Source organism: Vombatus ursinus, unplaced genomic scaffold, assembly GCF_900497805.2.
Source record: "Vombatus ursinus unplaced genomic scaffold, bare-nosed wombat genome assembly UNPS02007344.1, whole genome shotgun sequence".
Taxonomy (NCBI): Eukaryota; Metazoa; Chordata; class Mammalia; order Diprotodontia; family Vombatidae; genus Vombatus; species Vombatus ursinus.
The window spans coordinates 4,768,023-4,790,571 of record NW_020947122.1 but is presented as its reverse complement, the minus strand read 5'-3'; the positions used below and the strand labels follow the sequence as shown (position 1 = coordinate 4,790,571).

At 38.6% G+C, this 22,549-nt stretch overlaps 1 protein-coding gene across 1 annotated transcript in view; it reads right to left on the bottom strand.

The window, feature by feature from the left end:
- Positions 1 to 22,339, bottom strand: part of PIWIL4 (piwi like RNA-mediated gene silencing 4) — a 75,856-nt gene extending 53,517 nt beyond the window's left edge. The window contains exons 1-5 of the mRNA XM_027849403.1: positions 22,266 to 22,339; positions 11,408 to 11,500; positions 6,297 to 6,372; positions 2,449 to 2,583; positions 1,476 to 1,690 (exon numbers count right to left, since the gene is read on the bottom strand). Coding sequence (XP_027705204.1) covers positions 1,476 to 1,690; positions 2,449 to 2,583; positions 6,297 to 6,372; positions 11,408 to 11,494 — 513 coding nt within the window. The 5' untranslated portion in view covers positions 11,495 to 11,500; positions 22,266 to 22,339. The remainder of the gene's footprint in view (positions 1 to 1,475; positions 1,691 to 2,448; positions 2,584 to 6,296; positions 6,373 to 11,407; positions 11,501 to 22,265) is intronic.
- Between the last annotated feature and the right edge of the window lie 210 nt (positions 22,340 to 22,549).

The window sequence follows — 22,549 nt, the reverse complement described above, 5'->3', positions numbered from 1 at the left end:
GATGGATGGACAAAAGGAAGGAGGGAAGGAGAGAAAGGCAGAAGGAAGGAAGGAAGGAAAGGAAGGAAAGGAAGGAAGAAATTTCAGAGGGGCCTGTTAGGGAAAACTGAACAGAAGCATTTTGAGAGGATTTGTTTATGAATTCATTTGGTTTACCTTGTTAAATGCTAAGGGTTAATATAAGATTCTATGGCTTTATTTTCTATATTTATTTGATTTTAGAGATGGTTTTTCAGTTTATAACAAAAAGTTTTAATGAGTGGAAGGATCAGAGGTTAGAAGAGTAAACAACAATAACAATAATAATAATGATGATAACAATAGCATTTAAATATCACTTGAAGGTTTACTAAGCACTTAACAAATATTATCTCATTCGATCCTCACAACAACCCTGTGACATAGGGGCTATAAACTAAGTTAAATGAGCCTGAGTCAGGTTAAATGATTTGCCTGGGACAACATGGCAGTAAATGACTGAAAACAGATTTAACTCCAGGTCCAATGCTCTATCTGCTGCACCACAAATCTGAATATAATATCTTTGACTTAGCTTTTCTATAGAAATAGGCTCTGTTTTACAAAGTGTATAATGTAACTGTAATAAGAATAAATGTGATTTACACTGCCCTTTCCAGTTACAAAGCATTTTCAAATACACTTTCTCATTTGAACCTCATTACAACCCAGCGGGTTGCAAAGTAAGAACAATACTACTTTATGGAGGAGGAGGGTGAGGCTTAGGAAAGATAAGTAAATTGCTCCTGACGCATAAGTGACAAATCCAAAGGTTATATCCAGACACAAATTCGGTAAGCTTGCTTATTTCAAGAACAAAAGATTAAAAAAGTAAAGGAACATGAGCAAGGCAATCAAATTTGAGGAGCTGAATTTTTGTAATGAAATCTCTCAGAAATGTTACCAGTTCTTTTAAAAAAAAAAAATAAAGAAAAGTCTTGGGGGAGAGGGCAATTGTAAAAACAGAGACAAGGTTTAGAAGTAAGAGTAAAGGAACAGCATTAAGGGAGAGAGGAGTGCATTTACAAACTTGGCGCTTACTTCAGAAAAATATGGTTCTTTCCTCAAAGAACAGTGTCCAAGTAAAAGCTGAAGCAAATAAATACAAGGAGATAAGGCTGAATAGGATATGAGGCTCTAGTTTCTATAGTACTAAGGGCTGACGACGTCTTAATCAAGGAGGCTTTTGGTCGGCATGCACACAGTGCTACAGAAAGGGAGTAAGCCAAGGAGGCACCCAGCTTCTTCCCTCCCACTACAGGCCCCCCAAATGGGAGAAAGAGGAGGTTGTCTACTATTTCTAAAAAGCAAGAAGTGCTTCCAGAACATATAATGGGTCTAAAACTATTTAAAGTTTTCTTTTTTCAACCCAAACCTTTGTAGTTTCTTTCTAGATGCTTCCAATTGACAAATGAATGATAATCCACAGTAGTAAAAAAACAGGAATCATACTATACCTTTTCTTCTAGCTTTTCTGAGAGAAAAAGCATGGTACCATCAAAGACTTTGGCCTTTTTCAGGAATTTACTGTGACTGTAAAGCAAAGCAATTCTCAGTCGCTTGGATGCTAAGTCTGGATCGAACACCACATAATACTGGAAGAGATGCCATTCTCTGGGCAAACCTAGATTAAAGAGGTTAGTGACCAGTTTCACTGGAGCACCACTGGAACCTGAAAAAAGCAAACAGATTTCCGTGTTTGTATCAACAGATATGAGGCCATCTTATCCTTGATAGAACTGCTAATGACCATGGAATTTCAGATTACCACCGCTAAAAGGTAATGTCAGAGAAGGAATCTGGCCTCAAGTCTTTCTGGGTCCGTGCGCAACACTTTATTAATGATAATATAATAATAATTAGAATTTACACAGGGTTTTAAGGTTTGCAGAGTACTTTACATATATTATCTCATTTGATCCTCACAGCAACCCTGGAAAAGAGTTGCTATTATCATTCCCATTTTACAGATGAGGAAACTGAAGCTGACAGACATTAAGTGACTTGCCCAGGGTCACACAGTAAGTGTCTGGGGCAGTAACTGAACTCAAAAAAAACAAAACAAAACAAACCAGAAACAAAAACAGGGGCAGCTAGGTGGCACAGTGGATAGAGCACTGGCCCTGGATTCAGGAGGACCTGAGTTCAAATCTGGCCTCAGACACATAACACTTACTAGCTGTGTGACCCCGGGCAAGTCACTTAACCCCATTTGCCTAGCCAAACAAACAAAACTGAACTCAGATCTTTCTGACTCCAGACCCAGTTCTCTGTGCATTATGGTGCCACCTAGCAGCACTACACTGCCTCTACAAATAAGAAAACTAAAACACAAAACACAAACATCTTTTGTATTTTAGACTCAAAAATTATCCCCTTGTATTAAATGAACAAACAGTGAAGACACTGCATAACATAAAAGTCTTATACCTGTTTTACAGTCTCTGACGTGTGCCAACTTCTCCCTGGTGTTGATTCCCAGTTCCAGAAAACTATTCCAGGTTTTCCCTCCTCTTTGAAAAAGGGTATTTCCAGCCCCATCTCCAGCAGATACACCTCCTTTGACTGAAACAGGAATCAAAAGCCCTAATTTCAAAGTGCTACTATGCCAATTTTCACTCTGGTCAAATTATCTGGAGCTAGCACATGGAAAAAAAATTCCTTTACCAACAAAATTTACAATTTAAGCAATGCAAATAAAGTTTGCCTACATTTGCTAAAAACAAGCTATGAATTCACCAGAGTCTTTGTTGGGAATTGCCACCTACCTGTCCAATCTTCTTACACTTCACTCCCCACCATGTACTCTGATCCAGTGACACTGGCCTCCTGGCTGTTCCACAAAGGAGACGCTCCATCTCTTGGCTCTGGGCATTTTCTCTGACTGTCCCCAGTGCCTGGAATGTTCTCCCTCATCCCAACCTAATGCCTTCCCTGGCTTCCTTTAAGTCCCACCTAAAATCCCATCTCCTACTGGAAGCCCTTCCCAATCCCTCTTAATTCTGGTGCCTTCTATCTTTTAATTATTTCCTATTTAAATCGCTAGTTTGTACATTTTCATTTTCCTGTTGCTTCCCCGTTAGACTGTAAGCTCCTTGAGGAGTTGGACCCAATACTTGGCATAGTGTCTGACACAGAGTAGGCACTTAATAAATGTTTTTTGGTAAGGCATTTTTCAGTTGGCTGAAAATGAGTAAAACATAAGTAACTGAAAAATTTTTAGCCATCTGTAGATGCCTAAGATGCAAGGCTCACAACTTCCTGTGCCACAGGTTTGCTGAAGCATTTCAGTGAAATTAAAAATTGTAACTCTAAGCCTATTTCTCTCATCTAAAGTAGAAATCACTGTTACATCTCCCTGCATTCTACTCCTACGTTCCCTCCTCCAAGAGTCAGTTTCAAATGGAAGGTAAGAGAGATTGTTGCCAGCTTTAGTCTGGCAAACTAACAAACCTGTCACAGCTATATGTCCATTCGTGAAAAGCCAGTATATTTTTATTTCCCACATCTGCTCCCCACCCATAAGGGCAAGTGAGATTATCAACAACATCCTCATATTTTCAGTCAGTAGGTATTTATTAAGCACTTATTAAGTGCCAAGCCCTAAGCAAGTTGATAGGGGTACAAAGGCAAATATCTAACACCTTTCCACTCAAGAAGCTTACATTCTATCAGGGAGACTGATATGCACACATATAAATAAATGTAAAATAACTGGCATGGATTGGTCACAATCCTTCCTCAAACACATACCTAAGGAGTATGTCCACTGTCCCAGATATGATAATTCATAGGAACTTAGGCAGATTCCAAAATCCAAGCTAGAGTTGGTAGCAAACATTGCTAAGTAAGCCAAACAATAAAGTGTACTTTTATTCTAGCCTACTTATCTTGAAAAAGAGATGGAAATGAAAGGAAAAAGCCCCACCGGCACAAAAATATTTAGAGCAGTTCTTTTCGAGGTGGCAAAGAACTAGAAGTTGAGGGGATGCCCATCAACCAGAGAATGGATGAACAAATTGTGGTATATGATTGTGATGGAATAATATTGTGCTAAAAGAAATGATAAAGGCATGGATTCAGAAAAACCTGGGAAGACCTATATGAACTGATGCAAAGTGAAATGAGTAGAGCCAGGAGAACACTGTACACAGTAATGGCAATATTGTAATAATGATCCATTGTTAAAGACTCAGTTACTAATCAATAAAGTGATCAACTGATCAATACAATGATCCACCATAACTTCAAAGGACTCATGAAGTAAAATGTTATCTTTCTCATTAGAGAACTAATGGAATCAGAGAACAGAATGAAGCCTATTTTTTTTCCTTTCTTTAATTTTCTTGCATTTCCCTCCAGAACATGGATAATGCAGAAAAACATTTTTGTCTGACTTCGTATATATAATAAGAATCATATTTTTTGCCATTTCAATGACGGGGAAGGAGCTGGAGTAAGAGAATTTGGAACTGAAAATAAAAATTTTTTTAAATTTATATAACAAAAAATAAAAACAAAGGTATTGTTTTAAGTTTACTTTTTAATTTAAGTAATGATTGACTTCCAGAAGCCAAGAATATAACTAAAATGCATGGCATGACAATCTACACCCAGTGCAGTTATTCTGGTATAGATTTATATAGATTTGGTAGAGATTTTTTTGTATTTGCTAGGCAGATCACTCGAAAAAAAAAAAACATAAGGCATTACTTATTAGTAGTAGTAGTAGTAATAGTAGTAGTAAGTAGTAGTAATAAGAGTGATTTGGGGGGAAATACTAATGCACAGAATTTATGCACTCCAAATGAGTGTTGTCCTTTAAAATAGGGACCCTGTGATACCCTCCATTCTACGGACAAACCATCATTTAAAATATTTCTGGAACATCTCTTTAGCAACTGTTTTTTGGAAGCAATTTATGATCCACATGAGGAAAAAAGTCTTTTTTTTTTTTAAATAGTCCTATCTTTTGTTTCTTCAAAAACTGGCATTTACCTTATTCACCTGATGTGGATCTCCAAACGACTTTTAGCTATTTCTAAAAAATCAAATTCACCCAATATCCAATCCAACAAGCATGTACTAAGCATCTGACATGTGCAGGACAACTCACTAGATGTTGGAGATGCTGAGATAGAACAAAAAACCAAGATCTTTGCCTTCAAGAAACTTACAAATTTCACTGGTGGAACAAAACATATAAACATGATTTGAGGGAAAGAACACTAGCAACGAAGAAGACGTTTCCCACGGAAGAAGATCAATCAATAAACACTTGTTAAGTACCAATACTTGCTTGGATGGCATATGGGCTAAACCTTGAATAAAGATGGGAAGCTAAGGGATGGATAAGGTGAGAGCACATTCTAGGTATCAGGAATGCACAAAAGCAAAAAGTGAGAGATGGAATGCTGAGTTTGGGGGACAGCAAATAGGACAGTCCAAATCTAAGGAATGTAATGTGCAAGAAATAGATAGTCAGGTGAATAAGCTTTAAAAAGTAGGAGGAAGTCAGATCACAGAATCAAAGATTTAGAGTAGAAGTGACTTTAGAGACCCAACTCCACCTTTTACAGATGAGGAAAATAAAGCCCAGTGATGTGATTTGCCCATGGTCACACAGGCAGTAAGTGGCAGAACCAGTATTTGAACCAAAGATCTTTAATTCCTCTGATTCCAAATCCAGGGCTCTGCCCAAAGCACTGTATTGCCCTTAAATTGTAGGTTTCCAATAATGACTCAAGGGATTTGCATTTAGTCCTAAAGGTGTATTGATTTGCTACAAGTTATTTAAAATAATATGCAACTTATGAATGCCCCAGAAACACTCTGGGTAATGTCGGCACTATTGGACTATTTGTAAGTGTAGGAGAATAGATGTATTCAGATATCTAAGTTCTAGTGTATTCCTTGAAAAAATACTTGCATTATTTATAGCCACACACCATACAGGAAAATCTAAGTTATTCAAACAAACAAAAATTTAGAAACAGTTTCTCCACAACTCTTTCATGAACACATAGATGTATAACGCTACTACTTATAAGGTCTGCCCAACTATGCCAAGAAGGCAGGGAAGCTGGCTCTATGGAATGCCAGGGCACCTCTCAAGACCCCCAAATATAGCCTGCCACAGGAGAATCCTGGAGAAAAAAAATTAAATATATGTTCTAGAAAGGGCCCTCTTGCCTGAGGAGTGACCTCCTCACTATTTCCTCACAGATTTAGGGCAGATGTGCTGCTCCAAAATATGTCTCCATGGCTCCCCCACTTACGCCTCTGTGGAATCCTATCAGTTCCCAGGAGATCGGTGCTGGCTGAGGCTTCACTGTCACAAACAGTAGGATGATTCTGAAATGAACAACAAAGTATTTCTTTAAAAATTTGAGGCAGGAATCAACAAACCAGAAATTTTGTCAGAGTCCACATAGCACAGTGTCCTTGTAGTCACAATTAAACATCAATAGAGTTAATTAATCAAATACTTATTAAGGGCAAAGCACCATGCTGGGTCCTGGGGGAGACGGAAAGCTAAACAACACACAACCCCTTGCCTGCAAAGAGCTTACAATCCAGTAGAAAAGACATGGCACAAATACAAACAACTACAAAAACAGTGTTAAGTGGAATAGAGAGGTGAGGACACCTTGTTCTTTGCCTCACCCCACACATCTAACCAGTTGCTAAATGCTGCCATTTCTACCTCCACATCACCTCTCACATCCCATCACTTATCTCAACACACACAGCTATGACCTTTGTTCAGGTCCCCATCATCTCTCACAATTGCTTCCTAATTGGTCCCCTTGCCCTGTTCCTTCCCCCTCCAAGCCACCCTACATACCACTGCCTGTATTTTCCTTAAGCCTTGCTCTGACCTCGTGATTCCAGGGATTTCCTATTTATTGCCTCTAGGATGTAAACCTTTAGCTTTTAAAGTCCTACAATCTGGACCCAACCTAATTTTTCAGCACCACTTATACATTATTGCTTCCCCAAATCCCGCAATCCAGCCAAACTGTATCTCTGTAGTTTACACATAACACTCAATTTTCTATCTCTGTGCCTTTTCTCTGGCCTTCCTCCATGCCTGAAATACATGAAGACTTTCCCAGGTAGAATGGACAGATGAGAACAGTTTGGCCAACAACCATGAAGGTGGTTGAAGCAGGTGCTATGGAAAGCTTGGAGCTGGACTCTGGGGGAGTTCAAATGATGGACTTTGTACAACTCTGCCTCACTTAAATTCAACTAGTGAGCAAGTCAAGCCACCGCCCCATGATGTCATTGGACCTCTTCAAAAAGAATAAACAACATCAACAATTGCACACTCTCCTTACTTTCTCCTCTTAAGAGCCCCTTTCTTCCTTTAAGATGTAGCCCAAGAACCATCTTGTTAATGAAGTCTTTCCTGAAACCCCTACTGCTACTGACATATGGATGTATTTATTAACTTTATAATGTGTGTGTAAACGCCCAACATGAGCATTTGTGTATATACTGTTGTTCGTCTTCCATTTTTGAATGCCATCATGAGGCTATGGCTTGATTTGCTCATTAATTAGATTTAAGTGAGGCAGAGTTGCACAAAGTCATCAGCTTCATTCTCTCCACCAGAGTCACTGAAGTCCAGTGGCAAGACAAAAGTCAAGATAACTGGCAATGGCCTAGGATGCAGTGAATGACCTTGGCAAGTTCGATGTCTGACCAAGCTCTAAGCACTCCATAGCACCCACTTCAGCCACCTTCGTGGTCACTGGAACAAACTGTTCTCATCTGCCCATTCTGCAAGGGAAAGTTTTCACATGCTTGGGGTAGATGTCCCCCTAACTCACTGAAACGTTTCAGACCTATCGGTTACTTGACAGTTACTGGTTTAGCCCATCTGCTGAGACAGTTTATAAAATGAAACAATCCCTACTAACAGGGTCTCACATTCGAATGGAGACAATAAGAACATGTAAAAAAAATATATATATGTATATATATACATACACACAGATGCTTATTTATATATATATATATATTTATACACATACACATTCTAATGAAACAGCAAGTACACGTAAATGTATCTATCATATATACATACACACACATATATGTACTTGCTGCTGTCTCTCTCATTAAATGTAAGTTCTTCACTAGTAGGGATTGTTTTATTCTTGGCATTTGTATTCCCAGAGACTAGCACAGTGCTTGACGGGAGGCAGGGAAGATGAGGAAAGATGATCCCAGGCATGTCCAAAGAGGAAGAAGAAACAGAAGAAAAGAATACAGGAAACATAATCAATCCCCATGATGGAAGAAGTCAATAGGACTTTAGTCAATAGGACAAGGAAAAGTTATCATTTGACTAAACATGGCCATAATGACCTAAGATAATATTCAGATTTCAGCAGGTATGACTCTATGGTTCATATAGTACTTCATGAAAAATACACATATACACACGTACGTGTGTGTGTGTGTGTGTGTGTGTGTAAAGACAGGATAAGAGCTAGACTTGTGATTTCACAACAGGGAACTCCCTGGTGAGGTAATGCCCTCTACCAATGCAGGTTGGTACCTTCTATGCAACTTAGTAAAAAAAAAAAGAAGTTTCCTAAAGCACTGAAAGGATAAGTGATTTGCCAAGGATCATACAGATAATATGTGTCAGAGGCACATGAGACACAGTATGTATTCATACTTGAACTAAACCTTTCTGAAACTCCAAGGTTGACTCTTTAACCCCTCTATACCATGCTGATTGTCTGCTAACAGATATGTGGGGGGTGGGGGGAGATAATAAGTGGGAGCTCAAAGATATTTGGTGAAGAATTGAGTAGGGAGGTATATTGGGAGACAAGAAGCATGGGCTAAGAGTCCTGTCTATGATATCTGTGGGACTATAAGCAAATTCCTGAAAGCATTTCAACTCAGACTAGAAGACCAGCTGTCAAAGACGTTGTAGAAGATTACTGTTTGGATTCGGGTTGGACTAGATGGGGTAACTGGTGTAGTGGGAAAAGCAGCAGATCTGGCTTAAAGAGCACCTAGGTTAAAATTTGAAACCATTACTTACTATTTGTAGCAGCTAGCAAATCCCTTCTGTGTTGGGGGAGGGGAAGGTTGGGAACAAAGGGAATGAGGACTGCTCACCTGTATTCTTCACCTGTAAAATGAAGGGTTTGAACTCGGTTCTATGATCACTAAGCTCTAAACCTGTGATCCTATAACCTCTGGGGTGCCTTAAGGCTCTATGAAAAAATCAGAGACCTCTGGGCCATTTACTCCCTGAATCTCAATTTCCTCATCTGTAAGATGGGGATTTGTGTTATCTACTTCACAGAATCATTGTGAGGAAAACTGCTTTGTAAACATTAAGTTGCTGTATGAGTCACTGTAATTTTTGCGTTACACTATAAGGTTTAGGACAAGGGTAATGTTTTATCCGAATTTTCTATCTTCCTCTAACAAAGTGCCCTGCACAAAGCAAGATTTTAATAAATACCTTTTGAGTAAGTGAAGTAATTAATTAATCAAAGAATTAAGAGGAAAGAAAATGGGTACAGAAATGTAGACAACAGGAATTACTGCTGGGTTTTTTTTTCTATATTTCTGTATTTTTTATATTTCCAGAGATGTTACAGAAGTCCAATCCCAACAGGGTTAATCAAGGCACATTTTATACTGAGGCCTGCATGGCACAGGAGTTGAGAGCGAGCCTTGGAGACAGGATGACTGGGTTCACGTCCTGCCCCTGACATATATAAGATGGAATGTCATGAGCAAGTCACTTAATGTTCCTGTGCTTCAGGTAACTCTCTTAAGAGCGTAAATCCCAAACAGACAGCAGCTGTAGGGAGGTTCCACATTAAGAGCTCCTTTGACTGATGAAACAGTAACTTGCCCAGGGTCACACAGTTTAAAGCACCGTGATTCTCCAAAGATCCAATTGAACATTTTCTGGTCCAAGAAACTACCTAAAAATACTAAAGTCTGGCACTGGAAATACAACTCAAAGTACTTTCCAGTGGCTGGCCAAAGCCTTCTTGTTTTGTGTGATCTCTATTTTTATTTGGGTAGGACTTGGTTTCTGCATGGAACTGAGTGGAGGGGGAATGGGAGAAACAAAGATAAATCACATTATGTTGTTGTTAAGTCACATCCAACTCTTTATGGCCTCACTTAAGGTTTTTTTTTTGGCAAAGATATTGGATGGGTTTGCCATTTTCTTCTCCAGCTCACCTTTATAGATGAGGAAACTGAGGCAAACAGGGTTAAGTGACTTGCTCAGGGTCACACAGCTAGTAAGTGTCTGAGGCCATACTTGAACTCAGAAAGATGAATCCTCCTGAGTTCAGGCCCTGCAATCTCTCCACTGCACCACCTACCTGCCCCCAAATCATATTATAAATACCCATAATTGTATTTTCTTGTATTTCATAACTTAAGTGTTAAACTTAAACATAAAATTTAAAACTCTGAGAGACACAAAATAAAGATCCAAGTCCCACTGTCCAGTAGTCTAAGTGACTCCTTAAAGTAAATACTTATGCATTCGTTCATTAACATAGTAGAAACCAACCAATCCAAAAGCATTTATTAAGCAAAGACCATTTGCCAGAGACTGGTAGCAAATTATAATGCCTCTAGGACAGGGGTTCTAACCTAGGAACTATGAACTGTTTTTAAAAAATATTTTCATAAATGTTTCAATAATATTTTGTTATCCTTTGCAATCCTACATATTTTAAGCATTTAAAGACATTACTCTGAGAAGGGCTCTCTAGGCTTCACCAGATTGCAAGAGGTCTATGACAAAAATGATCAAGAACTCCTGCTCAAAGACACAAGGCAGATTCCCCAGCTTAGTAATTAAAGTCCCCAATGGAGAGGCAATGAGATACCCTGAGAAGAGTGCCAGGTCTGTAACTGGAGAAGAGGTAGAGGTCCCTAGCTCAAATAGTGGCTCTGCCACTTACTAAGTGGGTGATCTTGGGCACATCACTGGACTTCTCATTTCCTCCTCTGTATGGCTGGATGACTTTTAAAAGGTCCATTTCTAGTTCTCAACCTGTAATTGCTATGAGGACCCTGCACACACACCCTATATATCACACACACACTCTATATATACTATACTCTCTCTATATATACACTATATATATATATATATCTACACACACACACACACACACTCTCTCTCTCTCTCTCTCTCTCTATATATATATACTTTTAAGGTGAGGAGTCTAGTCCACTTAGAAAATGGTCACCAGCATGATAAATTAGTAAAAGGTAAGGGGAAGCTACAATCAAAAGGAGAAAATTTTTCTGGAATAGAGAAACAGGAGAGAAAAGGTCAGAAAGCAAACAAATCTACAATATGGCAGATACAGACCCATGATGAAGCCTGTGATTGTCCCAGTTTCCCGGATTCCGGGCTTCTGCAGAGACCTCGGGCTCTTGCTCTGGCTCTTCCAGTCATGTTTACCTGTAAGACAACTTTAATTATTGAGCAAATCTGCCTCTGGCACTTTGATTTTTTTTTTCTTCCCCTTAAGAGTGTGTTCATAGCTCTTTCGATTACCCCAATGAATAAGAGAACCCAATAATGAAACTTGCAAGCTCTGTGCTGGCCAAGAACAGGAGAGGGAAGGCTGGAGAGAACGGGGCGTGTGTGCGCGGAGACTTTTTAAAAATGTAAGAGTCGGGACGGGATGCTGGAGGCCATGCAGCCCAGGCTGCACCCTTGGTACCTCCGTGCATTTAAGTTTCTCTAGACCTCAGTTTCCTCATCCGTGAAAGGAGGGTCTGTAACATGCAAAGTCGGAAAAACCGCAAACGATCGAAACGTAGATTAATGCGCTCTAAATCACCGACTCTAAAACATATACACGATGGCCCGGAAAGGAAGGGTGCTTTTCTGGGTCGAAAAAGAGGCCGAGGCGCAACTGGGCGGGGAATGGGGAGGGGCAGCCCCAAAGCGGAAAAAAGATGAGGCGAGGTCTCCCCAGGGAGCTTTTGGAGGCCGGCTCCCCGGCCAGTGGCGGGGTCTCTACGGCAGCTTAGCCACACCCGGCCAAGGCAAAGGCGGGAAAGGCGGGAAAGGCGTCGGGGGCCAGGGGAGGTCGGGAGGGCACCACCAGGGCATGGCGCCAGCAGTCCAGAGGACTGGATCAGGAAGCTGGCGGTCGGACACCGCGAGAGCCAAAATGTGTGGTGCAAAGCTGTGTGCAGACCCTACCAGCCGCCGCAAAGCCGCCAGGCCCTCGTGCGAACTCCTTCCCGGCTGCGCTCCGGCCTCCGGGCGCACGGTGTTGTGCACCCCACGTGCGTTCTGACCTCAGCCAGGCTCCACCCTCTCCTAATTCTGCCACCGTCACCCCCCCCAACACGCACACGCCACCCCTGCCCAGCCTGAGGGTCCCAGGCTGCACCACGTGGGCACCGAGCATTGATACCTCTCCCTGAGCCCGAGAACCGGCCGCAAGGTAAGTGGAGACCCACTCTGGGCTCTCCAGAGAGTCCTCAGGCCCTAGATTCAAGCCATTCTCCTTTCTTTTTGAAAGTGTTTATTTTTTTTAATTTCATGTAAAAACATTTTTTAACATTCATTTTAAAAATTTTGACTTCCAAATTCTCTCTCTCCATGCTCTCCTGGCTCTGTGAGAAAGCAAGCGATTTGATATAGTTTATACAGGTGCCGTCATGCAAAACATATTTCTATATTAGCCATGTTGCAAAAGAAAACACAGACCACCTCCCCCCCCCCAAAAAAAAGAGAAAAAGAAAGCTAAAAAAATATGTTTTGATCTGCATTCAGACTCCATCAGTTCTTTTTTTGGAGGTGGATAGCATTCTTCATTATAAGTCCTTTTGAATTGTCTTAGATCCTTGTATTGCTGAGACTAGCTAAGTCGTTCACAATTTTATCATCCTACAGTATTGTCGTTATTGTTTACAATGGTCCAATTCTTTGTCACCACAAAGGAGCTGCCATAAATATTTTTGTACATATAAGTGATTTTCCTTTTCCTTTTTTTTTTATGGCGTTGGAATACAAACCTATTAGTGGTATTGCTGGATCAAAGGGTATGGACAGTTTGATTGCCCTTTGGGCACAGTTCCAAATTGCTCTCCAAAATAGATAAATCGGTTGTGAATCTTCCACATCCCCTCCAACATTTGTCATTTTCCTTTTTTGTCATATTAGTCAATCTGATAGGTATGAAGTGGAATGTCATAGTTGTTTTAATTTGCATTTCTCTAAGCAATAGTAATATAGAACATTTTTTTCATATGTTAATAGCCATATCTACAAGATAGCTTTGATTTTTTTTCTGAAAACTGCCTGTTCATATCCTTTGACCGTTTATCAATTGGGGAATGAATCCTACTTTTATAAATTTGACTCAGTTCTCTATATGTTTCAGAAATGAGGTCTTTATTAGAGAAACTTGCTGTAAAATTTTTTTTCTCAGTTTTCTGCTATCCTTCTAATCTTGGTTGCATTGGTTTTGTTTGTGCAAAGTCTCGTTATAAAAATTATCCATTTTACTTCCTTAAATAATAGCTATCTCTTGTTTGGTTACAAATTCTTCCTTTATCCATAGATCTAACAGTTAAGATATTCCATGCTCCTCTAATTTACTTAGGATATCATTCTTTATGTCTGAATTATGTATCCGTTTTGACTTTTTCTTGGTAAATGGTGTGAGATGTTGGTCTATACCTAGTTTCTGCCAAACCGCTTTCCAATTTCCCCAGCACTTTTTGGCAAATAGTGAGTTCTTATCCCAAAAGCTTAGATCTTTGCATTTATCAAATACTAAATTACTATGATCGTTTACTACTGTGCGTTGTATACCTAATAAATTCCATTGATCCACCACTCTATTTCTTAGCCAGTAATGGACTATGTTGATGATTGCCACTTTATAATACAGTTCAAGATATGGTACTGCTAGGCCACTTTCCTTCACATTTTTTCATTGATTCCCTTGATATTCTTGAACTTTTGTTCTTCCAGATGAATTTTGTTACAATTTTTTCTAGTTCTATAAAATAATTTTTGGTAGTTTGATTGACATGGCATTCAATAAGTAAATTCATTTAGGTAGAATTATGACTTTTATTATATCGGATTGGCCTATCCATGAGCGATTAATATTTTTCCAATTGTTTAGATCTGAATTTATTTATATGAAAAGTATTTTGTAATTGTGCTCATATAGTTCCTGGGTTTGTCTTGGTGAGTAGACTTCCAAGTATCTTATATTGTCTACAGTTATTTTAAATGGAATTTCTCATTCTATCTCTTGCTGCTGAATTTTGTTGGTAATATATAGAAACACTGATGATGTATGTGGGTTTATTTTATATTTTTCAACTTTGCTGAAGTTGTTAATTATTTTAACTAAATTTTTAGTTGATTCTCTAGAATTCTCCAAGTATATCATCATATCATTTGCAAAGGGTAATAATTTTGTTCTCTCTAATTCCTTCAATTTCATTTTCTTTTTTTATTGCTATAGCTAGCATTTCTAGTAAAATACTGAATAATACTGGTGATAATGGACACCCTTGCTTCACCTCTGATCTTTAGAAAGGCTTCTAGCTTATCCTCATTACATTACAAATAGTGCTTACTGATGGTTTTATATAGATACTTCTTATCATTTAAAGGGTAACTCCATTTATTCCTGTGCTTCCTAGTGTTTTTCATAAGAATGAGTGTTACATTTTGTCAAAAGCTTTTTCTTCATCTTTTGAGATAAATATGATTTTTGTTGATTTTGTTGTTGATGTGGTCAATTATGCTGATAGTTTTCCTGAGATTGAACCAGCCCTGCATTCCTGGTATAAATCCCACATGGTCTTTTTTTGTTTCTTTGTTTTTTGTTTTTTGCTAGGCAATAAGGTTAAGTGACTTGCCCAGGGTCACACAGCTAGTAAGTATCAAGTGTCTGAGGCTGAATTTGAACTAAGGTCCTCCTGACTCCAAGGTTGGTGCTCTATACATTGTGCCATCTAGCTGCCCCCAAAACCAATGTGGCTACACAGGGAGCTCATTTTGTTTTGTTTTGTTTTTGTATGTGTGAGGTAACTGGGAGTTAAGTGACTTGCCCAGGGTCACACAGCTAGTAAGTATCAAGTGTCTGAGGCTGGATTTGAACTCAGTTCCTCTTGACTCCAGAGCTGGTGCTCTATCCACTGTACCACCTAGCTGCCCCCTATGGTCTTTTTATCATTGTGAAATACTGGTGTAATCTCCTTACTAGTGTTTTATTTAAATATTTTTTGCATCATATTATTATAATTAGAAAATTGGTCTATAGTTTTCTTTATCTGTTTTTGCTCATTCTAGTTTAGGTATAAGCACCATACTTGTGTCATAAAAAGGAATTTGGTAGTAGAACTCCTTTGCCTGTTTTTCCAGATAGTTTATGTAGTATTGAAATTAATTGTTCTTTGAATGCTTGCTAGAATTCACTTGTGAATCCATCACAAAAAAATCCTAGGGATTTTTTCTTAGGGAGTTCATTTATGGCTTCTTCAATTTTTTTTTTTTTTTGCTAAGATAGGGTTATCTAAGTATTTTATTTCCTCTTCTGTTAATCTGGGCAATTTATATTTTTATAAATATTCATCCATTTCATTTATATTGTTAGATTTATTGGCATATAATTGGGCAAAATAGTTCCTAATAATTGCCTTAATTTCTTCTTTGTTGGTGGTGAATTCACCCTTTTCATTTTTAATATTGGTAATTTGGTTTTCCTTTTTCTTTCTTTTAATCAAATTAATGAATGGTTTATCTGTTTTATTGTTGTTGTTGTTGTTTTTTTCATTAAACCAGCTCATAGTTTTATTTATTAGTACAATGGTTTTCTTACTTTCAGTTTTATTAATCTCTCCTTTGATTTTCAGGATTTCCAATTTGGTGTTTAATTGAGGATTTTTATTTTGTTATTTTTCTAGTTGTTTCTGTTGTTGTTGCAGCATGCCCAATTTGTTGATCTGCTCTTTCTCTCTTTTGTTATTTATTAAAATGGAGAGTTATAAATTTTCCTCTAATTACTACTTTGGCTGTGTCCCATAAATTTTGGTATGTTGTCTTGTTGTTATTCTCTTTAATGAAATTACTATTTCCATGATTTGTATTTTTTTGATCCACTCATTCTTTTGCATTAGATTATTTAGTTGTCGATTAACTTTTAATCTGTGTTTTCACAGCCCTATATAGATTACATTCTTGTAATTTTTATTGTAGTATGATCTGAAAATGATGCATTTAATATTTCTTCTTTTTTGCATTTGGTTGTGAGGTTTTCATGCACTAATTTACCTGGTCAGTTTTTCTTTCTTTTCTTTTCTTTTTTTTTTTTTTTGGTGAGGCAATTGGGGTTAATTGACTTGCCGAGGGTCACACAGCTAATAAGTGTTATGTGTCTGAGGCCAGATTTGAACTCAGGTCCTCCTGAATCCAGGACCAGTGCTGTATCCACTGCACCACCTAGCTGCCCCATGGTCAATTTTTTTGAAGGTGCCATGTACCTCTGAGAAAAAAAGGTATATTCCTTTCTATTCCCATCCAATTTTTTCCAGACATCTATCATATCTAACTTTTCCAAAATTCCATTTATCTCCTTAACTTCTTTTTTGTTTATTTTATGGTTAGATTTATCTAGTTCTGAGAGGGAAAATTGAGGTGTTCCCCCTCCCCCAATGTAGTTTTACTCCCTATTTCTTCCTATAACTTTACCTTTAAGAATTTGGATGCTATACCATTTGGTGCATATATGTTTAGTATTGATTCATTGTCCTTTTAGCAAACTGCAGTTATCCTGCTTATCTCTTCTAATTAGATATATTTTTGTTTTTGCTTTTTCTGAGATCATGATCGCTACCCTAGCTTTTTTTTGCTTCAGCTGAAGCATAATAGATTCTGCTGTAGCCCCTTTCCTTTACTTTGCGTGTGTCTCTCTGCTCCAAGTGTGTTTCTTATAAACAACATGTTGTAGGATTATGGTTTTTAATCCTCTCTGCCATCTGTTTCCATTTTATGGGTGAATTCATCCCATTCACATTCACAGTTATGATTACTGTGCATTTTCTTCCATCCTATTTTTTCCCTTGTTTATCCTTCTTTCCCTCTCCTTTGAAGTATTATACTCAGTTTCCTGGGTAGGTGAGTCTTGGTTGTAATCTTAGCTTCTTTGCTCCCTAGAATATCATATTCCAAGCCCTCTAATCCTTTAGTGTAGAAGCTGCTAAATCTTGTGTTACCCTGACTGTGGCTCTGTGATATTTGAATTGTTTCTTTCTGGCTGCTTGCAATATTTTCTCCTTGACCTGGAAGTTCTAGGATTTGCTATAGTATTCCTAGAAGTTTTCAGTTTGGGATCACTTTCAAGAGGTGATCAGTAGATTCTTTCAATTTATATTTTACCTTCTGGTTCTAGGACATCAGGGCAGTTTTCCTTGATAATTTCTTAAAATATGATGTCTAGGCTCTTTTTTTGATCACAGCTTTCAGGTAGTCCAATAATTCTTAATTTATGCCACCTCAATCTATTTTCCAGGTCAGTTGTTTTTCCAATGAGATATTACACATTTTCTTCTATTTTTTCATTCTTTTGGGTTTCTGTGCGTGTGTGTCCCTCGCCCGTTCACTCCCAGCCACTTATACAAGTGAATTTATTTTTTAGAGGTGGAAGAAGCCTTAAGCAGTCATCTCATCCAGCTTCCTGATTTAGCAGATAAGGAAGCTGAAATAAAACTTTAATGCCTTGAATGACCTGGAATTTCATCTGTGAGCATTCTTTCTCTACCCACGTGGGTATCTTTTCACCCCTGTGTGATCCGAAGATGATGTTTGTGCATATTTCCTCAGAAATCCAATCCTCTTAAGGGTCTACCTGTAGCATTCAGAGACTCTCCTCACCTTTGGGTCCCCAGAAAGGTACTATAATTTGAGTATGGAACGAATGTATTTACAAAACATGAAAGACCAATGAATACATATGGGGGCATATGGGTAGAGAAAGTATGTGTCCAGGAAACATGTGTGAATAGTACATGTGCCAGTAACATGTATGGCCAGGACATGCACATAGAGAGCATACATGTAGGGATGCACATGACCAGTGCACACGTGTAGTCAAGCCCCTCACACCTCTAACACTGTGAAGCTGTTAATGTTCTGTGTTGTCCTCATGTTGTCCTCTGCTGCTCCCTCGTGGGTGCTGCGTACTGTTGTGGCTCCTGTGTTGTTCTCTGCTACCATTTGCTGGTTTCCGGCTGTTCAGCCTCTTCAAAGCTCTCTTTAGACATTTGCTGGAGTGTGACAGGCAGTAAGTTTCTGCTTGGCAAAAAACAAAAACCAAAAACAAACCACCCTCAAGCTCCCTTAATGCTCAGTCTAGGGGCTATAAACCACCCAACCAGAAAGAGCCAGTAGAATTCCCAGACTATGATTAAATCTGTTCTTTTGATTGCCTTTCTCTTGCTGTTGATTCAAAGTCCCTGACCTCAGTCAACTATCTAATTTAGTGCTATAAAATTTCATGTGACTCCTGTCAAATTCCTGATTATCTACATTCCTCAAATCCATTTTGATGATGCCACACAACAAAACCTCAAAGAGTTTTATTCCCAGAGACCTTGAGCAAGTCGCTTAACCCTGTTTGTCTCAGTTCCTTATGTATAAAATGAGCTAGAGAAGGAAATGGCAAATCACTCCAGTATTTTTTAATTTATTTTTTCTTTTTATTATTTATTCTATTTATTATTTATTCCGTTATTCTTTTTGTTTATTATTTTATTATTATTTCTGTTTATTATTTCTTCTATTATTATATTATTGTTTATTTTTATTATCCGTCTATTTATTATATTTCATGCCTAATACTTAATTGGCCCTTCTGCAGGGGTTCTTCTAGTCAATCATACCCTCAGTGATGTCATTTAAGCCACTTCTTGTATTTCAGTTGTTGTTAGTAACATGATATAACCTACTTATAGCCCCTTTATATTTTTCCATTGCCTTTTGTGTTATATTTAGTTTCGATTTATTGTTTCATTAATGTCTTTAAGACCCCAGGACCTAATAGAGTATCTGGAACATAGGTACAAAATAGGTGCTCATTGATTGACTGATTGATTGATTGAATGAATTCTTCTGAGATTCTTGTGTTCCAGGATTCTCATGATTAATCACCAGAATATTTGGACTAAAGAGATGGACTTTTGCAGTGGCAAACAGTTCTGGATCCATGAAAATGTGTGCTCTTTCCCAAATGCAGTAGATGTGAAATCTGTTGGAGATGATGAAACCAAGTGAACTTAAAAGGGAAAAGAAGGGTAGGAAGTACCAAAGAAGGGCAGCAATTAGCCTGCCAAGCATTTCACAGACTGGCAAGTCTGCGTACGTGGTTTAGCCACAGGTAGCTGGGCCTCCTCCTTTTTGTAATAGTTCTGGGCTGTTGTTCCATCCAGAGAAAAGGATCATCTGCCCTCCCTGTAATTAAAGTCTATCTCTATCAAAGCACAAACTCCTATTAGAATGTGGGACTCAGAGTCATAAGACTCGAGTTCAAGTTCTGGCGTTGACAGCCACTAGCTGTTGGATGTCAGACAAGTCACTTAGCACCCTCAAGGCCTAAATTTCCTCATCTATAAAATGGAAATAGGAATACCTGCGCTACTTGCTGCATAGGATTATAGGAAGGTAATTAAGTCATAGATTTATCATGGGGCCTAGCAGAGTTAGTATTTGATAAATGCTTTTTCATTCATTCATTTAGAAATGGAAGGCACTCAAAGTTATCAAGTTATATGTATATAGAACATAGATTATAATTATAGATCACAGATCTTGAGCTGAAGCAGAGGCCATCTAACCCAACACCCTCATTTTACATATGAAGAAACTAAGACTCATAAAGGTTAAATGATTTGCCAGGAGACCCAAGGCTAAGAAGTATGAGAGGTGAGATTTGAAACCAAATCTTCCTGCCTTCAGGTCCACCACTCTATCCTCTATGCAAAATACAACCCTGTCCTTCTACAGATAAAGAAATGGAGGCATTAAGAGTTTAATTGACCTGCCAAAGGTCAGTAGTAAAATCCTCTGTAGTAGTTCAGGCCTACATTATTTTGGTGGTCCCTAGGAAATACGACCACTCTGGAATTTTCTTCAGTAGCCATTAATAAATGCATTTCATTCAAAATGAGCTGTACAAGATCGTGATAAACTTATGCCAGAATGAGGAGCAAAGGGGAGATAAAAGTTGGTCAAGGAACCTCATCTTCTCCTCATATCAAGCTCATATTTTACCCAGGAATGTAGGGGTTTGCTCATATCTCCAGCCCATCCAATTTACCTTCTCCAGGTTTTAAATTCCTTTCAACCTGGCTTTCGTTGGTACTTTGTCATTCCAGTGTGACAATAAAGGTTTAAAAACATGTTTAAGTGTCTCTCTGCAGTCAGGTTTTACTGTCAGTCTGTCCAACACTGTTGTGGAAAATGCATCCCATAAGACAGAAATAGAAATAATGACTATTTGCAATCACGACTTTTCCTTCTCCTCTCTGTGGTACATGATGATGATAAAGATGTGCATGCAAATCAGCAGAGCCCAGGATGGGAGCAGACAAAGCAGGCAGCTGCCTGGTACTCAGAATGCAGTAGAGCACCATGAAGAATAGATTTTAATATAATTGTTAATAAATACACATATTTTTAGTGCCAGAAAATTCCATTCTCTAGAGTCCATTGGGGCTTATTTGTTAGAAAATCACAAAATCTCAGTGGGACTTCTGCAAGCATCCTATCCCTACCTAAATCAAATGAAGTAATACTGTAAAAAGTGTGTGGCACAGTTCCTGGTACATAGTAGGTGATATATAAATGCTTATTTCCTTTTCCTTCCCTTTCCCATCTACAAAATAAAAGAGTTGAACTAGATGACTACTAAGGTCTCTTCTACCTCTGAATATCTGATCCTGAAAAAAAAATTCAGTTTAGAATTATTTTATGATAATCTTCCCTTTTTATACTGTCATAAAGTACTCTCTGCATTGGGAAAGCTGCTGATAAAAGTCTTTAATGATTAACTTCTGCCGCCTCTGTGCTACTACTGACTCCGGAATGCTTGCAAGATGGACAAAATCTACAGGCTTCAAGAATAGTGTTTTAAAACAGAGCTTAGCTCCTAAGGACCCAGTCCAAAATAAGAGGGTTTTTTTAAAAATTATCTTAGAATGTTTCCTTAAGGCAAATGACCTTGAGGTGATGTAATGTGAATGGAGGATGTCTGGCAAATGAAGTCGTCCTCTCCAGTCATCCAACTGTAGTCCAGGCTTTGTACAGGAATCACAGAATTTTAAGTTGGAATCGACCTTGGAAACTCTCCTTGAAAAAGAATCCCTACTATTATATGCCCAGCAAGTGGTCTCCAGCCTCTGAAGAAGTGGACCCACTACTTCCCAAGACAGCCTTTTCCATTTATAAACTGTTCTAATTATTAGGAAGTTTTTCAGGACATCAAGTCTGAATCTGCCTCTTTGTAGCTTCCACTATTGTTCTTGGTTCTACATTCTGGGAGCAAACAAAAATGAACGTGATCCACTCCTTTATAGGAGGGCCCTTCAGACATTTGGAAACAAGAATCATACCTCCTCTCCTCAACACACATTCCTCCCTTCTTCTCTAATTATTCTCTTATTGTTGTCTTTTCCAGGCTCTTAACAGGGGCTTGCTAGAGTCAATAAGAGAGAGCCTATAGTTAAATTTTCAGTGTGAGTATTCTCACTTAGAATCAATATTAGGGCTTTTTATTGATTGCCTGGACTTAAGAAGGTGAAGGAGAAAAATGCTAAAACCCTAATAATGCAGATTAGACTTTAAAGTGTGTCTGGTCCACCTCCTTCCCCCCCCCCCAGTTGCTTGTAAACATTTAGCAGCCCTTCCCTGTCTGTAACCCATTCTTCGAGTAGTTGCCAAAATCATCTTTTTAAGGCACAGATCTAACTGTAACTCCCTTGCTCAGAAACTTTCTGTGGTTCCGCATTGCGTAATGGGTGAAGTGCAAAATCCTTAACCTGGAATTTAAATAAGGACTTCCCCAATGTGCCATTCCAGGCTTATTCCATACCACTTCCCTTCTAAAAAATGAACTCTAAATTCCAGGCTAATTGAACTCCAAGTTTATATCCCACCCCCATGTATTTGCATAAGCTGGCCTTCCTACCTGGAATACACTCTGTGTTCACCTCTGGTTTTCAGAAGCCTGGTCATTTTTAAGTTCTTGAGTTCAAGTGCTGCCTCCTCCTTGAAGCCTTCCCTGATCCCCTTGCCCTGCCCCAACCGCAATCATCAGTGGTCTCTTCCTCTTGAGTCTTCCTTTTATGAAACTTTTTTGTTTATGTATACTTGTATTCCACCCTTCCCCTTCAAGATAGAATGTATACTCCTTGAGGGTGGGAACTGTCTCGCATTTTTATCCACCTCCAGAATTACACATAAGACCTTTAC